At 38.1% G+C, this 23,624-nt stretch overlaps 2 protein-coding genes across 6 annotated transcripts in view; one reads left to right on the top strand and one right to left on the bottom strand.

Moving 5' to 3' along the window:
* LOC126603368 (probable helicase MAGATAMA 3) overlaps nucleotides 1-23,624 on the bottom strand; it is a 45,625-nt gene that overhangs the window by 4,333 nt on the left and 17,668 nt on the right. Inside the window, exon 20 of one of the 5 annotated variants that reach the window (XM_050270193.1) lies at nucleotides 17,435-17,501. The exons of the other annotated variants lie outside the window; for them this stretch is intronic. Coding sequence (XP_050126150.1) covers nucleotides 17,487-17,501 — 15 coding nt within the window. The 3' untranslated portion in view covers nucleotides 17,435-17,486. Of the gene's footprint in view, nucleotides 1-17,434; nucleotides 17,502-23,624 lie in introns of those variants that run through there. 5 annotated transcript variants of the gene reach the window in all.
* On the top strand, nucleotides 5,745-7,599 carry LOC126603369 (uncharacterized). The gene has a single exon (XM_050270194.1). The coding sequence runs from the start codon at nucleotides 5,770-5,772 to the stop codon at nucleotides 7,372-7,374; it is 1,605 nt and encodes a 534-aa protein (XP_050126151.1). The 5' UTR covers nucleotides 5,745-5,769; the 3' UTR covers nucleotides 7,375-7,599.

Raw genomic sequence — 23,624 nt, 5'->3', positions numbered from 1 at the left:
TGTACCCTTAAGGTAAAGGAAAATGTATTAGACACCATTCCAGTGCCTACGTTAGGCGCATTGCTATATCTTGCCAAAAGATTTTACAACAAATGAGATGTTGGGTCTAGTGCATTAAGCTAAGTACAATAAAGCACCAATTGTTCTTAGGTGTGGAATTTCAGGCTCAAAAATCTTTTCCTTATCCTCTTTAGGATTGAAGGGTTCTCGTTTAATATCTAGAGTCCAAATGACCACATGAATACTCAAAGGCTTCACTTTATCCTCATTAAAACGTCGCAGCACCTTCTGGGTGTAGTTCGATTAATGTACTAGGATTCCATCCGAACAGTGCTTGATCTTCAGGCCAAGGCAATATCAAGTTTTCTCAAGATCTTTCTTCTCAAATTTCAATTTCAAGTGAGCGGCAGTTTCCTCAAGCTCTTCAAGAATCCCAATGAGATTCATGTCATCGACATAAACTACAACGATCACAAATCCAGAATGTAACTTCTTAAAAAACACACATGAGCATAGTTCATTGTTCACATAACCCTGACTTGTTAAAGGTTCACTTAGACGGTTATACCACATATACCCAGATTGTTTCAATCCGTACAGTGAACTCCTCAATTGAATCGATAGGGTGTTCCATGGTTTAGAACTATTTGATCTAGTCAATGTAAGCTCTTCAGAAACTTTCATGTAGATTTCTATATTTAGATCCCATAGAGATACGCGATTACCACATCCATAAGCTGTATATTTAGTTTTTCAGAAACTACCAAACTGATAAGGTAGCGAAATATTATGACGTCCATTACGGGAAAGTATGTCTCCTCGTATTTAATTCTAAGGCATTGAGAAAAGCCTTACGCTACGAGGCGTGCTTTGTATCACACTATTCATTCTTCTCATTACATTTTCTTACAAAAATCCACTTATAGCCCACAAGCTTAACTTGTGGTGGAATAGGAGCTGCATGCCTAAACATCTTACGTTTTGTAAGCAAATTAAGTTCGACTTGGGTTGCTTGTTTCCAGTTTGACCAGTCAGTTATACATCGACACTCATCAATGGAACGTAGTTCAATGTCATTGTTAAGCATGATGTTAATAGCTACTGTGTACGCAAAGGCATCGTCGACGATCATCTCATTCTGATTTCAAATCTCATCCAATACTGCGTAATGGACCGAATCTCACGATTCTTGGGAGGCCGGTTTGTCTCATCTAAGACATCATCGTAATCTAGAATAACCTCATACGTTGGAACATATAAGTAAGCGATGGTTGAATTCATACTAGGATCACTAGTTTGTGCCGTTTTCCTCTTCTGTGGTTGTAAATCCTTTGAACTAGGAGGTCTGCCATGCTTCAAGGTAGGAGTAGATAATTGGCTAGCTACCAGTGTACTGACCCGCGTGGGAGGTGCGGCTAACCTTCATTCGAGGATGGGTCATTCTTCTGAGGCAATGTTACAACGTACCTAAAGTACATCGATCATTGCATGTGTGTTTGTAGTTGGTATATGTGATCTTGTCACCTTATTTAGATCAGTAAAAGCATTCGGCATGCTTTAAGCAATACTCTAAAGACCTAGAATATGACGCTCTCCGGTTTCAGACTGGGCAGTGCGGGGATCTAAATGAGACATAGTGGGAGCATATCACAACAATTTGTGACGTTTTATAGAAACGTTAACATTCTTATCTCCCCCTAACAGCGGCAAGATTGTCTCATCAAAGTGAATCCGCAAAACGTGCGGTAAAGAGATCTCCTGTCAAGGGCTTTAAGTTGAGAATAATTGATGGCAAATCATAATCGACATAAATTCACATTCTTTTCTGAGGACCCATTTTGGTACGTAGTGGTGTCGTTATTGACATATTGACTGGGCACCCAAACACACGCAAATGCGAAACATCAGGCTCGTATCCAGTGACCAACTATAACGGTGAAAGAGACTGGGTAGTGGTGGGCTTCAAGCATACCAACATAGATGCATGTAGAATTGCATAGCCCTAGGCAGATAACGGCAATTTGGTTCCCATAACCAAAGTCCGAGCTATCGATTGCGCTTTATAAAAGCTTCTGCTGGACCGTTTTCGGTATGAACATGTGGTACAATATGCTCAACTTCAATCCCAATTGACATGCAATAATCATCAGAGGACCGTGACGTAAACTTTCTAGCATAATCTAGTCAAATTTACTAAATCATATAATCAAGGTGGTGAGCCCTAAGCTTAATGATTTGAGCTAAGAGTTTTGCAAAAGCAGCGTTGCGTGTGGACATTAAGTGGACATATGAGCAACGTGTCAATGCATCAACCAACACCATGAAGTATCTAAATGGTCCGGATGTTGGTTGGATAGGTCCTGAAATATCCCCTTGAATCCTTTAAAGAAACTTTGGAGGGTTCTAATTAATCTTCATAGATGAAGGTTGAGTGTTCAACTTCCCCAAGTGGCATGTTTTGCAAGTCGGGTATCCGATATAAGAGGTTATATGATACCCGTGTGAAGATTTGAGGATATGGCGCATCATATCTCGTTTAGAATGTCCCATCCGGTCATGCCAAGACAGCAAAGGGTCTAGAACCCGAGCTTAGGGTCGTCCACGTGATAGGTCTCTATGGCTCTAATGGTTGTGATGTACAACCCACTCGAAAAACATTCCAACTTCTTGTGAATACGTTTCTAGCCATATTCGTAAGAAATGATTAGAATCATTTTCTTCAGTGGTTTCAATATGATATTTATTATCTCGGATATCTCTAAAACTTAGCAACGTTTTTCCGAAACGAGGAGAATATAAGGTCTTTTTATGGTTAATTCAATACCATTAGACAACATTATATGAGCCTTTCTGTATTGTTCCATCAGGTTAGATGAACTTGAGAGAGTTGTCAAAGGTGCATTTTTAGGTACAAAGTTAGTAAGATAGTGTTGCTCACGAAAGATGGTGTGTTGTAGCACTATCAGCCAGACAACTAACTTCCCTACTAGTCATACCTAGAAATAAATTAATTGAATCGATCACATGCATATATATATAATTGTGTTCATTCAATTAATCAATTGAGAAATAATATCCATGACATAATTATCCATAATTCAAAACAAACCAAACCAAACAAGTTATTCCATAGTGGGTTCGATAACTAAGGGTAAAAACCACCCGAACATGTCTAGAAAAATAAACTTCATTCTTCCATAGAAGTGGATGCCGCCTGAAAATTTGAAACCTCTATAGTTGTGGTAGTATCGTCAGGATGTTCCACATGTGCAAAGTTTGACTTGTGACAGGAATGATACTTGGCAATAGCCTCAGGGGTAGCTCAACATACACGTGACCAATGGTCCATTGATCCACAATGGTAGCACATGTCCAATGTAGTGGAATTCGATTAAATGGTAGCTTTTCCCTTGTTCTTGAAGTTAGAGGCCTCCCTTGGCCAGGCCTTTGCTTTGTTGGCCTTGGACCCGTGGCTGGAGTTGCCGCCCATTAATATATATATATATATATATATATATATATATATATATATATATATATATATCCAAGTGGTTATATTTGTATAGCTTTTCGGAACCTATTTTATTTATGACATTCTTGAATTTAGGTCTCGTTTCATATAAAGGATCAGATTAAAGGGGACTAAACATGAATGAAATTTCTCCTTTCATCCTACCATTTTAGGAATGATTGTAGTGAATAATGGCTAGTTTGGTATTGTTGTGCTTAAAAAAATAAAAATAAACTGCTTCTACTGTGATGTGAGAATAAACAGCTGTAAAATAAAATATTGTTGAGTGTTTGGTAAACTTTTTTTTTTTGTAAAATTGCTTATAGCAAAAAAAAAAAAAAAGTTTGGTAAACTTTTATATAAAATTGTTGTGAATATGCTAAATGACTAAAAAGATATGATATTTAATGTGATATAATAATTGCCAAAGATAATAATGTAAGGGTAAATATTGTAATTTTGTAAAATTTGGTGGGTATACTTGTCATTTGAAAATTTCATTAAATTGGCACTGATCACTATATTTAAAAAAAAAACAATTTTGTTATAAGCATGGTAGGCTCTACTTCTTCTTTTCTACTATTATTGACATCAGTTTTTAAATTTTTTTTTTTTTACCAAACATATTTGATATTCCAGATTTTTTTTATATGTTGCTTTTAAAAATAAAAAAAAACACCACAATCCCAAATCAGCCCTAAGTTGTCTTATTGATTCCTACTTCCAAGTTGGCCACAATGTTTTCAATTTTTCTTTCAACATACCTTGAAATGTTTTATGCATTTCAATCCAATCCTTAGCACCAAACGCTTCTTGGTCTTTACATATCCTGCCAACATATTTAGCAAGGGGATGGAGAATAGGATGCTTAACCCCATCCATATATGCTAAGCTTAGAGTTTAAATGTCCAAGCGTCAATGGCTAAACCCCAATTACCCAGTGGCCAAACTCTTGCCATTTACATAAAGAAAAAGGTTGAACAGAAAGGGACGACCGATTAAGAGGAAAATGACAGTTTAAGGCCAAACATTTAAGAAGAAAAGAAAATTGATTGGATTTAAATACAAAAGCCAAATGTTGGAATGATGGGGTATCGAATGCCAATAAGTTAGATAACCTTGGTATTAAATAATGAGAGCTATTAGACCCACCTCACAATCCTCTTTCCCCACCCCACCTTATTTTTCCACCCCACTCAAAAGGTAAAAATGAAAAACACTCTTTTCCCACCCACTGATATTCCTAAACTATCCCTTACAAAGAAAATTAGTCACCACCACATATCCATCCACTCGACGGCAAGCAACCCCCTTCTCATTGTCAGCCAATTATGTCTCTAATTTGATCAAGACTATGAGGATGAGCAACATCCTCGGTCGACCTCGTAGTCGCTCTCTGCAATTACAACTCAAGTAGAGGATTAATCGTAGAAGAGGGGTATCAAAACCACGTCAAATGGGTATGAGAGAATCCAATTATCAAGGTTTCTTAAGGTAATTGTAATGGGCCTATGGTGTTTGATGAAGATTTCGAATGGATGGGAAGGAATTGACATAAGAGATGAGGAAAACGGTGGATTCAACTTGGTTTGTGTTGTGTGCGGTGGTTTCAACTTGCTGGGCTCATGTTTTTGTTCCTTCTATTTTCAGAATTTAATACAAAAACAAAAGAATAAAATAGTTAAAGATGGCCTTATAAGTCATTTTGCAAAAGCTTAGAGTTGTCATTAAAAGTATCATTAAAAAGTGGGTGGAGAAATAATGTTGATGGGTGGGTATGTCATCTCCCTAAATAATAAAGACAATTAAAAACTCATTCATTTTTCTATCTTTTCTAGTGTTTTTCCAAACACTTGAACAAGATTGCTAGACTACACCGCTTCAGTTTTGGGGATTTGAAACTCGAAATGGTAACTGGTAACGGATAAAAAATTCCTGGAATAAAATTCCTGAGGCTACCACTAAAACGAATGCAAGATTGCAAGACTCACCCCTTTTTTACTAAATTTTTAAACAAATATATATTTTTTTTGTTGAACAATTTAGGAATAAGGAATACAATTTATAAAGCATGCCAAAAAATTTCAGCTTCCCCTACCATAAAAGCAATGTTATTAGACCAGTTGGGCAGATACTACCCCAATTGGAGCCTATGAATTACCAATTGCCTATTGACCAAAATTATTAACACAAAACCCATCATTCTTGCCCCTATAAAATGATGCCCCTTCTCATTTTGTAACACAAGAAGAGCAAAGATGACTTACTTAAAGTTGTTTGTGCTATTTCTTGTAGTGGTTATTCTTATCACAACTTCATCCAATGCCCAATACAATGAGGATGACAAGCTACAAGTCACTCCCATAAGACACGAAATTTACAAGCCATCAATGTTTATACCACCATTAACTAAGCCATGGCTACCACCATTTCCCAAGCCATGGCTACCACCATTTTACAAGCCGCCATTTCTTCCTCCTATTGTAGTGAGACGACCACCACCTCCACCTCCGAAGAATCCGCCACCACCCCCACCGCAGAAGAATCCGCCACCACCGCCACCTCAGAAAAATCCTCCACCACCGCCACCTCAAAACAAACCACCGCCACCGCCCCCAACTCAGAAGAATCCGCCACCACCGCCACCTCAGAAAAATCCTCCACCGCCGCCACCTCAAAAAAATCCACCGCCACCACCCCCACCTCAAAAAAATCAACCACCAACACCAACTCCAACACCACCTAGAAAAAGTCCGCCACCAACACCATCACCAACTCTAACACCAGCTCCAACTCCAACGCCAACACCAACACCAACACCAACACCAACGCCAACGCCAACGCCAACACCACCTAGAAAAAGTCCGCCACCAACACCATCACCAACTCTAACACCAGCTACAACTCCAACGCCAACACCAACACCAACACCAACACCAACGCCAACACCAACGCCAACGCCAACGCCAACACCAACACCAACACCAACACCAACACCAACACCCCCTGGAAAGAATCCACCACCAACTCCAACACCAACACTAGGTCAAAGCAACCCCCCTCCAGCACCTTTACCGAGTCAAAACAGTGCACCACGAACACCACCAACTCAGAACAATCCACCACCAACACCTACACCTGGTAAGCCCAACCCTTTTCCAGCACCTTCACCGGGTCAAATCAATCATTCGCAAGCACCACCTCAACATAATTCACCACTAGCACCATCACCGGGTAAAAACAATCATTCGCCTGCACCACCGCCTATGAATAATCCACCGTTAATATCGTCACCTCAAAATAATCCACCACTAGCCCCACCACCAGGACAAAACAATCCTCCACGAGCACCACCACCTCAGAACATTCCATCATTAGCCCCATCACCAGGACGAAATAATCCTCCACGAGCACCACAACCTTTGAACAATCTACCACCATCACCATCACCAAGTCATAGCAACCCTACTCCAGCACCTTCACCAGGTCGAAACAATCCTCAACGAGCACCACCATCACCATCACCAAGTCGGAACAATCCACCGCCACCAACATCATCAAGTCAGAACAATCCACCGCCACCCCAGCCAAACAATCGACCGCCACCACCTTTACCTAGTCAAAACAGTCATCCACCACCACCATCACGTGGTTGGAACAATCCCCCACAAGTTCCACTACCTCAGAACATCCATCCACCACCACCTCCACCAAATCTGAATAATCCTCCTCCACCACCTTTAGTAAGTCGAAAAAATCCTCCCCCACCACCATCCCCAGGTCGAAACAATCTTCCTTCACCACCACCACCACCAAGTTTGAACAATTTGCGACCACCCCCACCAATTATCCATAAAAATTGAGTCAATATGAGCTAGATGATTCCTTGAAATAAGAGTTGTCAAAACTTAGTTGTCAACAGCTTCTAATATGATCGATTACCTATATAATACTATATATTATATAAATATAGTAATATATAACTGCTTTTGTAACTGCTTTAATGAAATTTGGTTTCCTCTTGCAACCTTTATTATGCAATATAAATTACCAACTATAATGAAGTAACATTTTGGTTAGTTATATAATTTGCCCACTTTGTCATGAGAATAGATGACATACATTCCTTTTGCTTGTATCTTAGTAGACATGCTCCGCTTTGATTCCATGTGAACCATGCTTGATTCACCGAACTCGACCAATTAAAAGATGAAGAATACATGAAAACTACCACAATTGTTGTCACAAAATCTCTTCCAAAAAAATGCATCATGTGAAGTTTCTGATAGTCCAACATTAATAAGAATTTATCACGATAGTACAATTCAAATCATGAATGGAGTACAATTCAAACAACCATATCTATAGCACTCACCCCGCAAACGAGGCACATGCGAAGTGAGGATTTTGAAAGTCAACAGCAAGAAGTGCGATTGTGATAGACTTTTGGTGAACACTTCTGACTACTGCACCTCGGAAGAAGCAAACTGAACCTAATGCGTGTTAGCAACATGTTCTCGCACAAAGTGATAATCAAGAGCAATATGTTAAGTGCGACAGTAAATATACATATACATATATATATATATATATATATCGCTTCCAGTTATCACATTAGAGAAAAATTGGACGAGGAATAGGAACCCACAGCTCACTTAAAAGACAAAATATCCAAATCGAATCTGCACATCCATAAACTAGGGCACGATACTTTGCTTCAGTACTTAACCAAGAGGCTGTTCGTTGTTTCTTATAACACCATGTGATCAAGTTAGAACCCAGGAAGATACAAAAACCTGTGACAAAATGACGGGTGTCCGAACAAGCTGCCCAATCTGCGTTAGAGTACACTGAAAAAGAAGAAGAGGCATCACAACATCATATTGGCAAACCATGACCATAAGTACCTTTTAAGTAACACAAAATATGTTTAACTGCCTCCAAATGCAAAGAAGTAGGACGACCCATGATTTGAGCAACGTTATGAACGGCAAAGGAGACGACGGCGATATTGAATGTCATGGTGAGATATTGAAGACCTCCACCACAATAGCAATAGAAACATGGACCAGCCAACTCAGTACCACATGTACGTGTCAAACAATCAAGCATGTCTCCCTTCTTGAGAATGTTCAATGTGTACCTTGTCCGGGTGAGATGAATATCCGGCCACATAAAAAAGACTTTTTTCCGAAGAAAATAGCAGTTTGCCCAAGTCTTTTAAATCATATTCAACACCTATTTTTTTTTAATTAGAAAGAAAAGCAGAGGGATCACTACCCAAAACAACGAACACAGAATTATCAGCCCAGCTTTGAAGGAAACCAAAATTGATAATAAAAGAACTACACCTCTGAAACTAGGCACGAGAGGCCTGCTTTAGGCCATAAAAGGCCTTATGTGCATGCAGTTAGAGAATGTGCATGCAGTTAAAAATCAGAGCATCAAACGTAGGAACAAACTGTTGAAAAGTAAATTGCTTACTAATTTCAAGTTAGTAAATGATTTACTTATCTATTTTATCTTTGTTCTATTGTGTAGCTGTTTTATGTTGTGATAACTTGTGCTCATATGCCAAGTGTGTGATTTTAGATCAGGTCTCTTTTCAATGGCTCATATGCTTTGTTCTGCCATGTGTCAAAATCACATTGGCTCATGTAATTGAACGGATATGATTTCTGATGTAAAAGAAGGGAATGTAGATGAATGAAATGTTGCTCTCTGCAATGTAACAGAGTTGCAGTTGAAGAAACTTTGCCTCTCACTCTCTCTGTCTTTTCAGCTTCCTCTAAAAATCCAATTCTTGTATATATCAGTTTACTAAAACTTAACATGGTATCTAGAGCTCAGGTTCTATCTGGAATCGGGGCGTAAGATCTGTGAGTGCTGTGCTCGGAAATCCAACGTGAAATTTCCGACTCAGTTTTGTCGATTCAAGTCTCAAATGGCTGGATCTGGTGGTAGTGATCTTTGGGCTCCAATATTCAATGGTGACAACTATGAATTCTGGAAGATTCGAATGAGAACTATTTTCAAATCACATGGAATCTGGGATTTAGTTGAAAAGGGGTTTGAAATTTCAGAATCGAAGGATAAGAAGATTGGAGATGAAGGTTCATCGGAGTCGGAGAGAGTTTCTCTGAGCGACAAGCTAATGAAGGATGCTAAGGCACTGGGTATAATCCAAGGAGCTGTCTCGGATGACATCTTTCCCAGAATCTCAAACGAAGAAACCTCAAAGGGTGCTTGGGATATCCTACATCAGGAATTTCATAGTGATAAGCAAGTGAGATCCATCAAGTTGCAGGGTCTACGCCGTGATTTCGAGTACACAAGGATGAGGGATGATGAAACTCTGTCTATGTATCTCACTCGTCTTCTCGAGTTGGTAAATCAGATGAAGGGTTATGGGGAAGATTTACCCAGAGAACGATTAGTTCAGAAATTGCTCATAAGCTTAACTAAGGAGTTTGATCCTGTTTGTTATGTAATTGAACAAACCAAGGATATTGAAACTATTGAGGTACAAGAGGTGATTGCAGCATTAAGAGGGTTTGCACAACGCCTTGATAGACATGCTGAGAGTACCATTGAAAGAGCTTTCAGTACTCTGAATCTGAATTCGAAAGGAAGTCAACCAAATCTCTCGTTTGGTAATTCTAAACCAAAGAAGGATTGGAAATCAAAAGGGAAGAAATGGGATCCTAAACCTCTGAATCTTGCTAATCGAGGTGGCAAATATGATCAAGGAGGAAAATCTGATCAGTCTAAGGGAAAATGCAAGCATTGTGATAAACTACACTATGGTGAGTGCTGGTTTAAAGGGAAGCCGAAATGTCATGGATGCAATCGTTTCCGTCATTTCATCAAGGATTGTGATCAACCAAACAAGTCTGGAAAACTTGTAAACTATGCGAATCAGGTAACAGAATCTGCAACCATGTTTTATGCCTGCCATTCTGCTACTATTGGAAGAAGTATGAATATATGGTATGTAGATAGTGCATGTAGCAATCATATGACCTCCCATGAATCCTTGCTTATTGATGTTGATAAGAATGTGAAGTGTAGAGTTAAAATGGGCACTGGAGATTTAGTGCAGTCAATAGGCAAAGGCACATTGGTGATTGAGATGAAAGGTGTGACTAGGTATATTAAAGAAGTTATAATTGTACCTGGATTGGATGAAAACTTATTGAGTGTAGGGCAGATGGTAGAACATGGACATTGGCTTGTGTTTGGTGATTACATGGTTGATATTTATGGAGATAGACAGATGGAAGATCTGATTGCAAGTGTTCCAATGAAAGGGAACAGATGCTTTCCATTAAGTTTGGAATATGTTAATCCTCACATGGCTAATAGAGCAACTGTTGAAGAGTCATCTCAGTTGTGGCATAGAAGATATGGACATCTAAACTACATTAGTTTAATGCTTCTGCAAGAGAAGGAAATGGTGCAGGGCTTACCTAGACTACAAGTTTCTGAGCATGTTTGCTCCGGATGTGCTACAGGAAAGGGTCATAGGGAATCATTTGACAAGGGAAAAGTTTGGAGGGCATCACAACCTCTAGAACTTATTCATTCTGATATATACGGCCCAATGCAGATAACTATTCTAGGAGGCAACAAATTCTTTCTCACATTTATTGATGACCACACTAGGATGTGTTGGGTATTTTTCTTGCAACACAAGTCTCAAGTCTTCAACATTTTCAAAAGGTTTAAATCCATGGTTGAGCTACAAAGTGGCTATCAAATCAAGAAACTCAGAAGTGATAGGGGTGGAGAATATACATCTCTAGAGTTTTCAAGGTTCTGTGAAGATATGGGATTAGAAAGGCAATTGACTGTTGCCTACTCTCCGCAACAAAATGGTGTTGCAGAGAGAAAGAATAGGACAATAATTGAAATGGCAAGAACTATGATGATTGAAAAGAAGATTCCCTTGAAGTTTTGGGCTGAAGCTGTCAACACAGCTGTGTATCTGCAAAACCGATGTCCAACAAGTGCTCTTAACAACATAACTCCATTTGAGGCATTTAGTGGGAGGAAGCCAGGTGTCAAACATTTGAAGATATTTGGTTCCATGTGTTATATTCACATTCCTTCACAGAAAAGACACAAACTGGAGGAAACTGGTGAGAAAGGAGTATTCGTTGGATATGGAAATTGTGAAAAAGGATATAGAATCTTCAACTTGAGAACTCAAAAGGTTGAATTATCAAGAAGTGTAATCTTTGATAAGAAAGTGATATGGGACTGGAAAACTAATGAATCAGTTCAAGTTCCTAGTTCTTTGAATGATGAAAGAAACTCAAGGATATCTGAATTTGAGCCATATTCAAGTTATTCACCTCAGTCAATGCAGCCTCCTCTGAGATCACAATCAACTGGAGATCTGCAAGCATCTCAAGAACCTGGTTCACTTGGTTCTCCAGTTCCAATATCTGAAAGTTATGACCATACTCCACAGAAATGGAAGAGTTTGAGTGAAGTATATGCTCAATGCAACATGAGCATCATTGAACCTGAAGATTTCAATGAGGCAGTCAAAGATGATGCTTGGAAAAAGGCTATGACAGAAGAAATATTGATGATTGAAAAGAATTCCACGTGGGAATTAGTTGACAGACCTAGTAGTAAACCTGTTGTGGGTGTGAAATGGGTATACAAAACAAAGCTGAATCTTGATGGCTCCATTCAAAAACACAAGGCAAGGCTTGTAGCCAAAGGTTACACACAGAAACCAGGGATTGATTTTAATGAAACCTTTGCTCCAGTGGCAAGGTTAGATACTATTAGAACACTCATTGCACTAGCTGCACAGAAAGGTTGGAAACTGTGGCAATTAGATGTTAAATCAGCCTTTCTGAATGGTGTTCTTGAGGAGGAAGTATATGTTGATCAACCTGATGGTTTTGTGATTAAAGGGGCTGAAGACAAGGTTTATAGGCTGAGAAAGGCTCTCTATGGTCTAAAACAAGCACCAAGGGCCTGGTACAGTGAAATAGACACATATTTAATTCACTGTGGATTTCACAAAAGCTCAAGTGAAGCAACTTTATATGTGAGAAGCAAGGAAGGTGTTGGTACCTTGATCGTGTCAATCTATGTTGATGACATTGTGTACACAGGGAGCAATGCAGAAATGATGGAAGAATTCAAAGCTGAAATGATGTGCAAATATGAGATGTCAGATTTGGGTTTACTTCATCATTTTCTTGGAATGAGGGTAACTCAAACTGAAGGGAGTATATTTATACATCAGAAAAAATATATTCTAACTCTTTTGGATAAATTTGGGCTCAAAGATTGCAAACCAGTGAGCACTCCATTGGTTGCAACTGATAAACTGAGAAGAGAAGATGGAAGTGAACCTGCAGATGAGTGTGAGTACAGGAAAATAGTTGGAAGTCTTTTGTATTTAACAGCAACTAGACCAGATATTATGTTCTCTGCTAGTGTACTTGCACGATTTATGCACAAGCCTACCAAGAAACATTATGGAGCTGCTAAACGAGTCTTAAGGTACATTCAAGGAACAATTGACTTTGGAATTGAATATTTGAATGGAAAATCTGCTTTGCTGATTGGATATTGCGATAGTGACTGGAGTGGATCTGAGGAGGATATGAAAAGCACCTCAGGGTATGCTTTTTCATTTGGAAGTGGGGCATTCTCATGGGCTTCAGTCAAGCAGCATAGTGTAGCTCTTTCAACTGCAGAAGCAGAGTATGTTAGTGCAGCTGAAGCAACATCTCAGGCCATTTGGCTTAGGTTTGTGCTCAAGGACTTTGGAGAAGAGCAAGCTGCAGCAACAACGCTATTCCGTGACAACACTTCAGCTATAGCTATGTCTAAGAATCCTGTGTTTCATCAAAGAACCAAGCATATTGGCAGGAAGTTTCACTTTATTCGGGATGCAATTCAAGAAGGTACCATTGATCTGATTTACTGCAAGAGTGAAGAACAAATTGCAGACATCTTTACCAAGGCTCTTCCCAAAGACAGATTCAACAACTTGAGAAGTTTACTGGGTGTGAAATCAATTAACAATTTAGAAGGGAGTGTTGAAAAGTAAATTGCTTACTAATTTCAAGTTAGTAAATGATTTACTTATCTATTTTATCTTTGTTCTATTGTGTAGCTGTTTTATGTTGTGATAACTTGTGCTCATATGCCAAGTGTGTGATTTTAGATCAGGTATCTTTTCAATGGCTCATATGCTTTGTTCTGCCATGTGTCAAAATCACATTGGCTCATGTAATTGAACGGATATGATTTCTGATGTAAAAGAAAGGAATGTAGATGAATGAAATGTTGCTCTCTGCAATGTAACAGAGTTGCAGTTGAAGAAACTTTGCCTCTCACTCTCTCTGTCTTTTCAGCTTCCTCTAAAAATCCAATTCCTGTATATATCAGTTTACTAAAACTTAACACAAACAATTTATAAATTATGAATATTATTAACAGGAAAACAATAATAAGAATGCAGAGACGGCTACAAACTAAGGCCTACATCTTGACTAACTTAATTCTCATACTAAACTACAAGCTATATTTATGGAATGCAAAATCTAAAGAATCCTAATCAGATAGGTGAGACCCAAACCTAGACAATCAAATAATAACTAATATTCCAACACCCCGTATCAAATTCATGGCGGTACACGACATGAATTGCCAACAAGTAGATGCGGATGCAAGCTCTATTAGGCCAATATGGCAAGACAATTCAAGCGAGCTTTCAAGCAAAAGAGCTATTATAGCGAACTGGACTAGACCGGACAAGAATGGATTAGACTAGACTAGTGAATTGGATTGGACTAGTTGGCCAACTAATTCTGGCTGGCAAACTAATTCAGATTCAAACATGTTGATGTTGAGAGTGGTTGGATTTTTACCACTTGCAAAAATAGGAATTAAAACACATAAAAATACTTACAAGAGAACAAGGTTATTATAGTATAAACAGCTCAAGTAAGATCGTTCTCTATCGGATCAATATGAATAATTTGTATTTGAAACTAATTCTTAGTTAAGTATACAACATAAGTTTTGGAAAAATTTTGAAATTGTGAATTAAAGTAAAAGAACAGAAAATAAAATAATTAAATTTGACTAACGAAAATTGGCAATGAGAGATAAAATAAAATAAAGTTATGGACAGAAATCAAATGTGAAAAAGCACTAAGGTTTAGCACCCACCATTAACAATCCTATGCAGTTCTACAAATTACTTATGAGTTAAAATATGCAACTTTAAAGGTTAAGTTTTATTAATGCGTATTCTCTTCGTGATGTTCAAGTAATTACGTACACCTAACATGTAATCCACCAATGATGTTTAGATTAAACATAAACATGCAAGACTTAATAAGCTTTATGAATTAGACATGAACAATTAGTCTTAACGTTTCAAGAACTTTGCAGAGAGCATTACATGCCCAGGATGCCTACCGAATCAGCTTCCACTGGTCTTCCAAACTGCAGAGCTAATGCCTCGATAAAGCGCCTTGTAACATCGACCAAGGAGATTGCCTCCAAAACCTTAATAACAAAGCAAAATAGTCATTCGATTTCCCTATTCATTGTAGCACGATGCGTCATACTTAGGGTGCATTTGTTGTACCGGATTATCTCGAATTGGATTAACTTCTGGGACTAAGCTGGACTGACTTAAAATAGACTAAGCTAGACTAACTTAGTGAAACGTTTAATGAAGTGTCGAACTAAGAAATGGGATAACAAAACCAGTGAAAAATGGACCGTATACAATCATAACAACAAAATTTCATACAAATTCTAACAACCTACAATCAAATCCTAAATTGAAAAATACGCAGGAGGAGAAATTACAAATTAACTCATAATCCACTCCAAAAGTTCGTTTTCTATATAAAAAAAAAAAACCAAAGATTTACTTGCCCAATTCAAATCAAACCAAACAATAAATCCACACTGTCGATAAATTTCCCCTAAATCAAAAAGATAAAAAAATAAATAAATAAAAAATGGGGAAAAGATTAAAAATTGGGGAAAAAATGGAAATAAGCGAATCAGTCTATCAGATCTCTGCGTAATTGAGATCCTTCATCTCTGAATCAATCCTCTAGCCGCGAGCCCACCATCGTCTCCTCATCCAACCTCTCTTCTCCGATGACCCATCCTCATCCCCTCCTCCAATTAACGTGAATGGCCATGCCGCGGGCAATGAAGAGCTTTCTATGGTAGACTCGGCTTCGCTCTCGTCCTTTATGAAGTCAAAGAAGTGCGGAGCCAAAAACAAATACATCTCGTCGACGATCGTCGCCATCGCTGTCGGTGGGGTGGTCTGGCGAGGTCGGCTGACCAGACCAGAACAAAGAAGCGAGGAGAACGACTGGACGAGGACACGAATGGTCTTAGTAATCCAGTGCTTATTGGGGGATCTTGCTAAGACCTTTTAACAAAGGACTTAGTCGGGACGAGTCGGCTCTAATCTCATTAAATCTATTCCTTGTGTAACAAATATGATATTGGACTAATAGCTAGTCCATTCCAGTCCAAGGAGATTTAGTGAAGGCAAACAAACACACCTTTTGTTGATGCACAAAATCAGTGGGGACTTTGGTACAACAGAAAGTGTCAAGTTTGTGACCTTCGCTAGATTGCTCCGGTCACTTGTGTGGATAAGTATACAAATGGATAGAGACAGGGAAGCAAACACAAGATGTACGTGGTTCACCCAGATTGGCTACGTCCACGGAGTAGAGGAGTTCTCATTAATTGTGAAGGGTTTACACAAGTACATAGGTTGAAGCTCTCCTTTAGTGAGTACTAGTGAATGATTTAGTACAAATGATATTAGGAAATATTGTGGGAGAATGATCTCCTTTTATAGAAGAGAGTTTCTAGCTTTGTTTTGACATTGAACGTGTCGTGTTGTGATTGGCTTCTGATGTTGACACGTGTCGCGCTATGATTGGCTTCTAATGTCAACACATGTTGCGCTGTGATTGGCCTCATGGTTGGAGGGAAACTCTTATGGGTCCTTGACGGTATAACATTGACCAGTACTCAGTAGTTTCGGGATTGGTCAAGTATGGTACAAACACCCTTAATTTTCTATTCTTATAAGAAACAGTAGCGGTTGTCACCAAACTTTAGTAGAAAACTTATCGTTTCTGATCAGAAACGTTAATTCTACGTATAAGACAAAATACAACTCCTACAAAAGTTTTCTACTAAACAGCAACAAGTGTTAAGAGTCCTCTCAAGGCTTTCAGCTTGTAAGTGATAAAATAATTACTACTAAACAGCAATGTTAGTGACAACCAGTACAAATTTTTTTGATACTATTTATTTTATATCTAAAGGAATGAAGGCTTGAGCAACCACACATCCATATAAGTCGAACTTTATACGTATCACATACAAGTGAAGACGAGACAAGAATAGTAGTCAGTATAATCGGCACAAAAGTTAAGACAAAACTATGTTTTCCATTGTAATAGTAATCGGTATATGTGGGGGTGGGGGTGGGACTTGACGCATCTAAATAGCTGACGGTAGTTTAACTTACACAAGAAGTCTCCCACCCAAACGAATATAAAAAAATTGGGTGGTTAAAGCTAAAGCAGCTACTTTTGAAGTAATAGAAAGAAAAGCAACAACTGGAGTGGGGGTCATAGTCAAAAAGAGGATTCCTCACTCCTTTCTCATTCAAAACGGTGCATGAGACTTTCATCTCACACGGCTCCATGTGACCAAAGCAACATTATCATATTGATACTTAGTCATCGCCATTGCCTCTGTCATCCATGTCCATACCCCCGTCTCCATAATCGTTCTCCTCTCCCTCCGCCGGGTCGGCACCCCCAAAATTGTATGAACATGCATAGTTATCCACCTCATCATTCTTAACCTCCTCCAATGAGAATTCTTTCTTGATAGCCATGGTTTCCAGATTCTCATCACTGAAAAATGAAGCCTATGGCTGTGAGACCTGCATTACAAATACAGAAATTGCCAGAACATGTCATACGATTGAATCATAAGTTTGTGAATACATATAAATGATAAGTATTGGGCTGGAAAGAGATGACAGATTCGATGTCTGAGAGAAACAAAAGAACAATAAAATGGAGAGAGATGTAGTAAATTCGATGCCTGAGAGAAACATAATGCTAGCCACCTGAAAATTTGAAACCTCTATAGTTGTGGTAGTATCATCGGGATGTTCCACATGTGCAAAATTAGACTCATGACAGGAATGATACTTGGCAATAGTCTCAGGGGTAGCTCAACATACGCATGCCCAATGGTCCATTGATCCACAACGGTAGCACATGTCCAATGTAGTGGAATTCGATTAAATGGTAGCTTTTCCCTTGTTCTTGAAGTTAGGGGCCTCCCTTGGCAAGGCCTTTGCTTTGTTGACCTTGCACCCGTGGCTGGAGTTGCCGCCCATTTCCATGGCTACGATGGTTCTTCTGTTGTTTGTGGCTGTTAAAATTAGTCGCATGCGCTTCAAGCGTAGCATTCAAGCCAATGGGTTGAGCTTGATGATTTTTCATCAAAAGTTGGTTTTGCTTTTCAGAAAGAAGTAAAACAGAGATCAAATTTGAAAATTTGGTGAAATTTGGTACCCTATATTGTTGTTGTAGGACAATATTAGTGGCATTGAAGGTCGAATAGGTCGTCTCCATATATGCATGCAACTCTTGCCAAAGGCGAATTTGAACTACATTATTGCTAGCCCATTGTGAGGCTTGGTGCATTCCCCCACCTCCTTAGTGTAGATAATATCGTTGGTTAAAAAAAAACATCTCTCACTTATAAGTGAAGAAAAATACCTCTAAATCGTAATACTAAGTGACACCACAAATTTAGGTCTCATTTCATATAGAGGATCGGATTAAAGGGGCTAAACATGAATTAATTTCTCCTTTCATCCTACCGTTTTAGGAATGATTGTAGTGAATAATGGCTAATTTGGTATTGTTGTGCTTTAAAAAAAATATTCTTCTACTGTGATGTGAGAATAAACAGCTATAATATAAAATTGTTGAGTGTTTGGTAACCTTTTTTTTTTGTAAAATTGCTTATAGCAAAAAAAAAAAAAAAAAGTCTAAGTGTTTGGTAAACTTTTATATAAAATTGTTGTGAATATGTTAAATGACTAAAAAAAGATACGGTATTTAGTGTGATATAATAATTACCAAAGAGAATATTGTAAGGGTAAAGATTGTAATTTTGTAAAATTTGGGGGGTATACTTGCCATTTGAAAATTTCATTAAATTGGCACTGATCACTATGTTTAAAAAAAAACAGTTTTTTTATAAGCATGGTAGGCTCTACTTCTGCTTTTCTACTATTATTGACATCAAATTTAAAAAAAAAAAATTGTTTTACCAAACACATTTGATGTTCCAAATTTTTTAATATGTTGCTTTTTTTTTAAGCACCATAATCCCAAATCAGCTCTAAATTTCTTATTGATTCCTACTTCCAAGTTGGCCACAATGTTTTCGATTTTTCTTTCAACATACCTTGAAATGTTTTATGCATTTCAATCCAATCCTCAGCACCAAACGCTTCTTAGTCTTTACATATCCTGCCAGGGTCGGCCCAGGCCCAAGGCAGGCAGGGCGACCGTCCAAGGCCCAAAAAAATTTGGGGCATCAAAATTATTCGGGTGGTATATTTATATATGTTTTTATAAGAGTATAAATTTTAAAAAGTTGGTTTAATGACAAAGGAAGTTAGCTAGAAGTGGTGGTTTTGTAATTTGAAATTAATAAGAAGGTCTTGGGTTCAAGACACCATGTGTGCTTATTTACTTTCCAAGTTTTACAATTTTTTTTTCATAAGAGTATAAATTTATAAAATTTGGTTAAATACTCAAGAAGTTTAATTAAAAGCAATGATTTTGTTGTTTAAAATTAATGAGAGCTCCTAAGTTTGAAATGATATGTGCGTGTTTATTCTTTTCAATTTTAACAAATTTTTGTTTGGTTGTTAATTTATTTTTAGTTACTAGCTAGTAGCTATATGGGTTGCTATTTTTAAATATTCGTTCAAATCCAAGTCTAATATTCAACAAAAAGTAATGCGTAGACCAAATTTTTAGAGCAAATTTACAAATCATATGACGTATCATCATAAGGTTTAAGTTAGTGCCCATTCATTACTTATACATATCAATTAAAGACTCGAAAACATTATTATTTTTTTAGTCCCATATTGACAAGGTTAGTAAATAAGAAAAAACATCTCACGATTTATACAAAAACACTTTAAAAGTTCAGATGGTAGACAAAACTCATTTATCTACTTGGAAGCCAGGAATTTTTTGGTTTCCTTCTCTTGATACAAAATAAATTAGTCTTTCTGTGTTTCAAAATTATTGAGTTCGAAATGTTTTTCTAAGTATAATTTTATCGATGTCTTTTATGTGAAAATAAATAATTTTCTTATGTGAAGTTAAGGCATATTTTTTAGCGTCGCCCCGGACCTCAAAAATCTCTAGACCGGGCCTGTATCCTACCAACATATTTAGCAAGGGGATGGGGAATAGGATGCTTAACCCCATCCATGTATGCTAAGCTTAGAGTTTAAATGTCCAATCGTCAATGGCTATACCCCAATTACCCAGTGGCCAAACTCTTGCCATTTACATAAAGAGAAGGGTTGAACAGAAAGGGACGACCGATTAAGAGGAAAATGACAGTTTAAGGCCAAACATTTAAGAAGAAAAGAAAATTGATTGGATTCAAATACAAAAGGCAAATGTTGGAAATCCGATTCAAACAAAATGCTGCTCGAATTATAACAGAAGTTTTTTTTTTTTTTAATTAACATTCATAGACTTTCCAAACAAACAGAGCTTATGCTTCACTCGCACGCGGTATGGATCATGATGGAATGCCGTTTTTGTAAGTCGGATCCGCTTAAGAATGGAATGATGGAGTATCGAATGTCAATATAAGTTAGATAACCTTGGTATTAAATAATAAAGACAATTAAAAACTCATTCATTTTTCAATCTTTTCTAGTGTTTTTCCTGTTGGAGAACAATTCAGAAATAAACAATATAACAGAAATAAACAGAACTTGAAATTCACAATTTTATTTCACAAAAAGTACTTGCTATACAGAATGAAAAGTATACAATAAATATAGAAATTAATATAAGAATATCAACAGTACTAACTTAATTACAGAAGGTAGAGGCTAGCGTAAAAACTATGTCCTTCGAACAGTAATTTCGTCCCACTCTTGTGCTTGTGGTTCTATAACGTCTGCTCGATCAGGATACAACTACCTAATCCTACAACCCGCACTGGATTATAGAATTCTAGCGAATTGCTTTGTGTGTTTACTCTCTCTAGAAAGTTTGTACGGAAGAAAATGAAGAAAAAAAGATGAAAGATGATGAACTGAGGACTCCAGTTATATAGGCTCTTTCATACATCTTCAAATACATTTTGGATGTATCTGAAGCTTTACAACTCTCTACAAAAGGTTGTATCTTTAATCAAAACATTTTTAATTAATTTAATTAAAAACTTAATTTGAAATTAAAACTAATTGATCATATTAATGACCCTTGTCTTGATTAATTAATATTAATTTATATTAATATATATTAATATTATAGTATAATCATCAAGCCCAATCCACGGAAATGGTGGCTCAAGCCTCAATTCCCATTCCAAGTGGTCCAACACATAACTAATATTGTAAAAGACAAAACATATATAAAGGTACTTTGGAATCTTGTTTTCACCAATGTGGGACAAGAGTCTCAAAACTTCCAACAATTTCCAAACACTTGAACAAGATTGCTAGACTACACCTTTTTTACTAAATTTTTAAACAAATATATATATATATATATATATATATATATATATATATATATATATATATTTGTTGAACAATTTAGGAATAAGGAATACAATTTATAAAGCATGCTGAAAATTTTGAGCCTCCCCTACCATAAAAGCAATGTTATTAGACCAGTTGGGCAGATACTACCCCAATTGGAGCCTATGAATTACCAATTGCCTATTGACCAAAATTATTAACACAAAACCCATCATTCCTACCCCTATAAAATGACGCCCCTTCTCATTTTGTAACACAAGAAGAGCAGAGATGACTTACTAAAAGTTGTTTGTGCTATTTCTTGTAGTGGTTATTCTTATCACAACTTCATCCAATGCCCAATACGATGAGGATGACAAGCTACAAGTCACTCCCATAAGACATGAAATTTACAAGCCATCAATATTTATACAACCATTTCCCAAGCCATGGCTACCATCATTTTACAAGCCACCATTTCTTCCTCCTATTGTAGTGAGACGACCACCACCTCCACCTCCGAAGAATCCGCCACCACCCCCACCTCACAAGAATCCTCCACCACTAGCCCCACCGCCAAGACAGAACAGTCCTCCAGGACGAAATAATCCTTCACGAGCACCACCACCTTTGAACAATCTACCACCATCACCATCACCAAGTCAGAGCAACCCTGCTCCAGCACCTTCGCCAGGTCGAAACAATCCTCAACGAGCACCACCACCTCAGAATAATCCACCGCCACCACCATCACCAGGTCGGAAAAATCCACCGCCACCAACATCACCAAGTCAGAACAATCCATTGCCACCCCAGCCAAACAATCAATGTTTATACCACCACCTCCACCTCCGAAGAATCCGCCACCACCCCCACCTCACAAGAATCCTCCACCACTAGCCCCACCACCAAGACAGAACAGTCCTCCACGAGCACCACCACCTCAGAACAATCCATCATTAGCCCCATCACCAGGACGAAATAATCCTTCACGAGCACCACCACCCTTGAACAATCGACCACCATCACCATCACCAAGTCAGAGCAACCCTGCTCCAGCACCTTCACCAGGTCGAAACAATCCTCAACGAGCACCACCACCTCAGAATAATCCACCGCCACCACCATCACCAGGTCGGAAAAATACACCGCCACCAACATCACCAGGTCGGAAAAATACACCGCCACCCCAGCCAAACAATCGACCGCCACCACCTTTGCCTGGTCAAAACAGCCCTCCACCACCACATCACGTGGTTGGAACAATCCCCAAGTTCCACTACCTTAGAACATCCATCCACCACCACCTTTAGTAAGTTGAAACAATCCTCCCCCACCACCATCCCCAGGTCGAAACAATCTTCCTCCACCACCACCACCAAGTTTGAACAATACGCGACCACCCCCACCAATTATCCGTCAAAATTGAGTCAATATGAGCTAGATAATTCCTTGAAATAAGAGTTGTCGAAACTTAGTTGTCAACAGCTTCTAATATGATCGATTACCTATACAATACTATATATTATATAAATATAGTAATATATTACTGCTCTTGTAACTGCTTTAATGAAATTTGGTTTCCTCTTGCAACCTTTATTATGCAATATAAATTACCAACTTTAATGAAGTAACATTTTGGTTAGTTATATAATTTGCCCACTTTGTCATGAGAATAGATGACATACATTCCTTTTGCTTGTACCTTAGTAGACATGCTCCGCTTTGATTCCATATGAACCATACTTGATTCACCAAACTCGACCAATTAAAAGATGTAGAATACGTGAAAACTACCACAATTGTTGTTACAAAATCTCTTCCAAAAAAGTGCATCATGTGAAGTTTCTGATAGTGCAACATTAATAAGAATATATCACGATAGTACAATTCAAATCATGAATGGAGTACAATTCAAACAACCATATCTATAGCACTCCCCCCGCAAACGAGGCACATGTGAAGTGAGGATTTTGAAAGTCAACAGCAAGAAGTGCGATTGTGAAAGACTTTTGGTGAACACGTCTGACTACTGCACCTCGGAAGAAGCAAACTGAACCTAATGCGTGTGAGCAACAATATGTTCTCGCACAAAGTGATAATCAAGAGCAATATGTTAAGTGCGACAGTGAATATATATCGCTTCCAGTTGTCACATTAGAGAAAAATTGGACGAGGAATAGGAACCCACAGCTCACTTTAAAGACCAAATATCCAAATCGAATCTGCACATCCATAAACTAGGGCACGATACTT

The sequence above is a fragment of the Malus sylvestris genome, chromosome 15, assembly GCF_916048215.2.
Source record: "Malus sylvestris chromosome 15, drMalSylv7.2, whole genome shotgun sequence".
Classification (NCBI taxonomy): domain Eukaryota; kingdom Viridiplantae; phylum Streptophyta; class Magnoliopsida; order Rosales; family Rosaceae; genus Malus; species Malus sylvestris.
Note: the sequence above shows the minus strand (reverse complement) of the source record. Positions and strands in the feature narration are given on the sequence as shown.

What these genes read in the sequence shown, in the direction of transcription:
- LOC126603369 (XM_050270194.1), top strand. Translation starts at nt 5,770, where the DNA reads ATGACTTACTTAAAGTTGTTTGTGCTATTTCTTGTAGTGGTTATTCTT.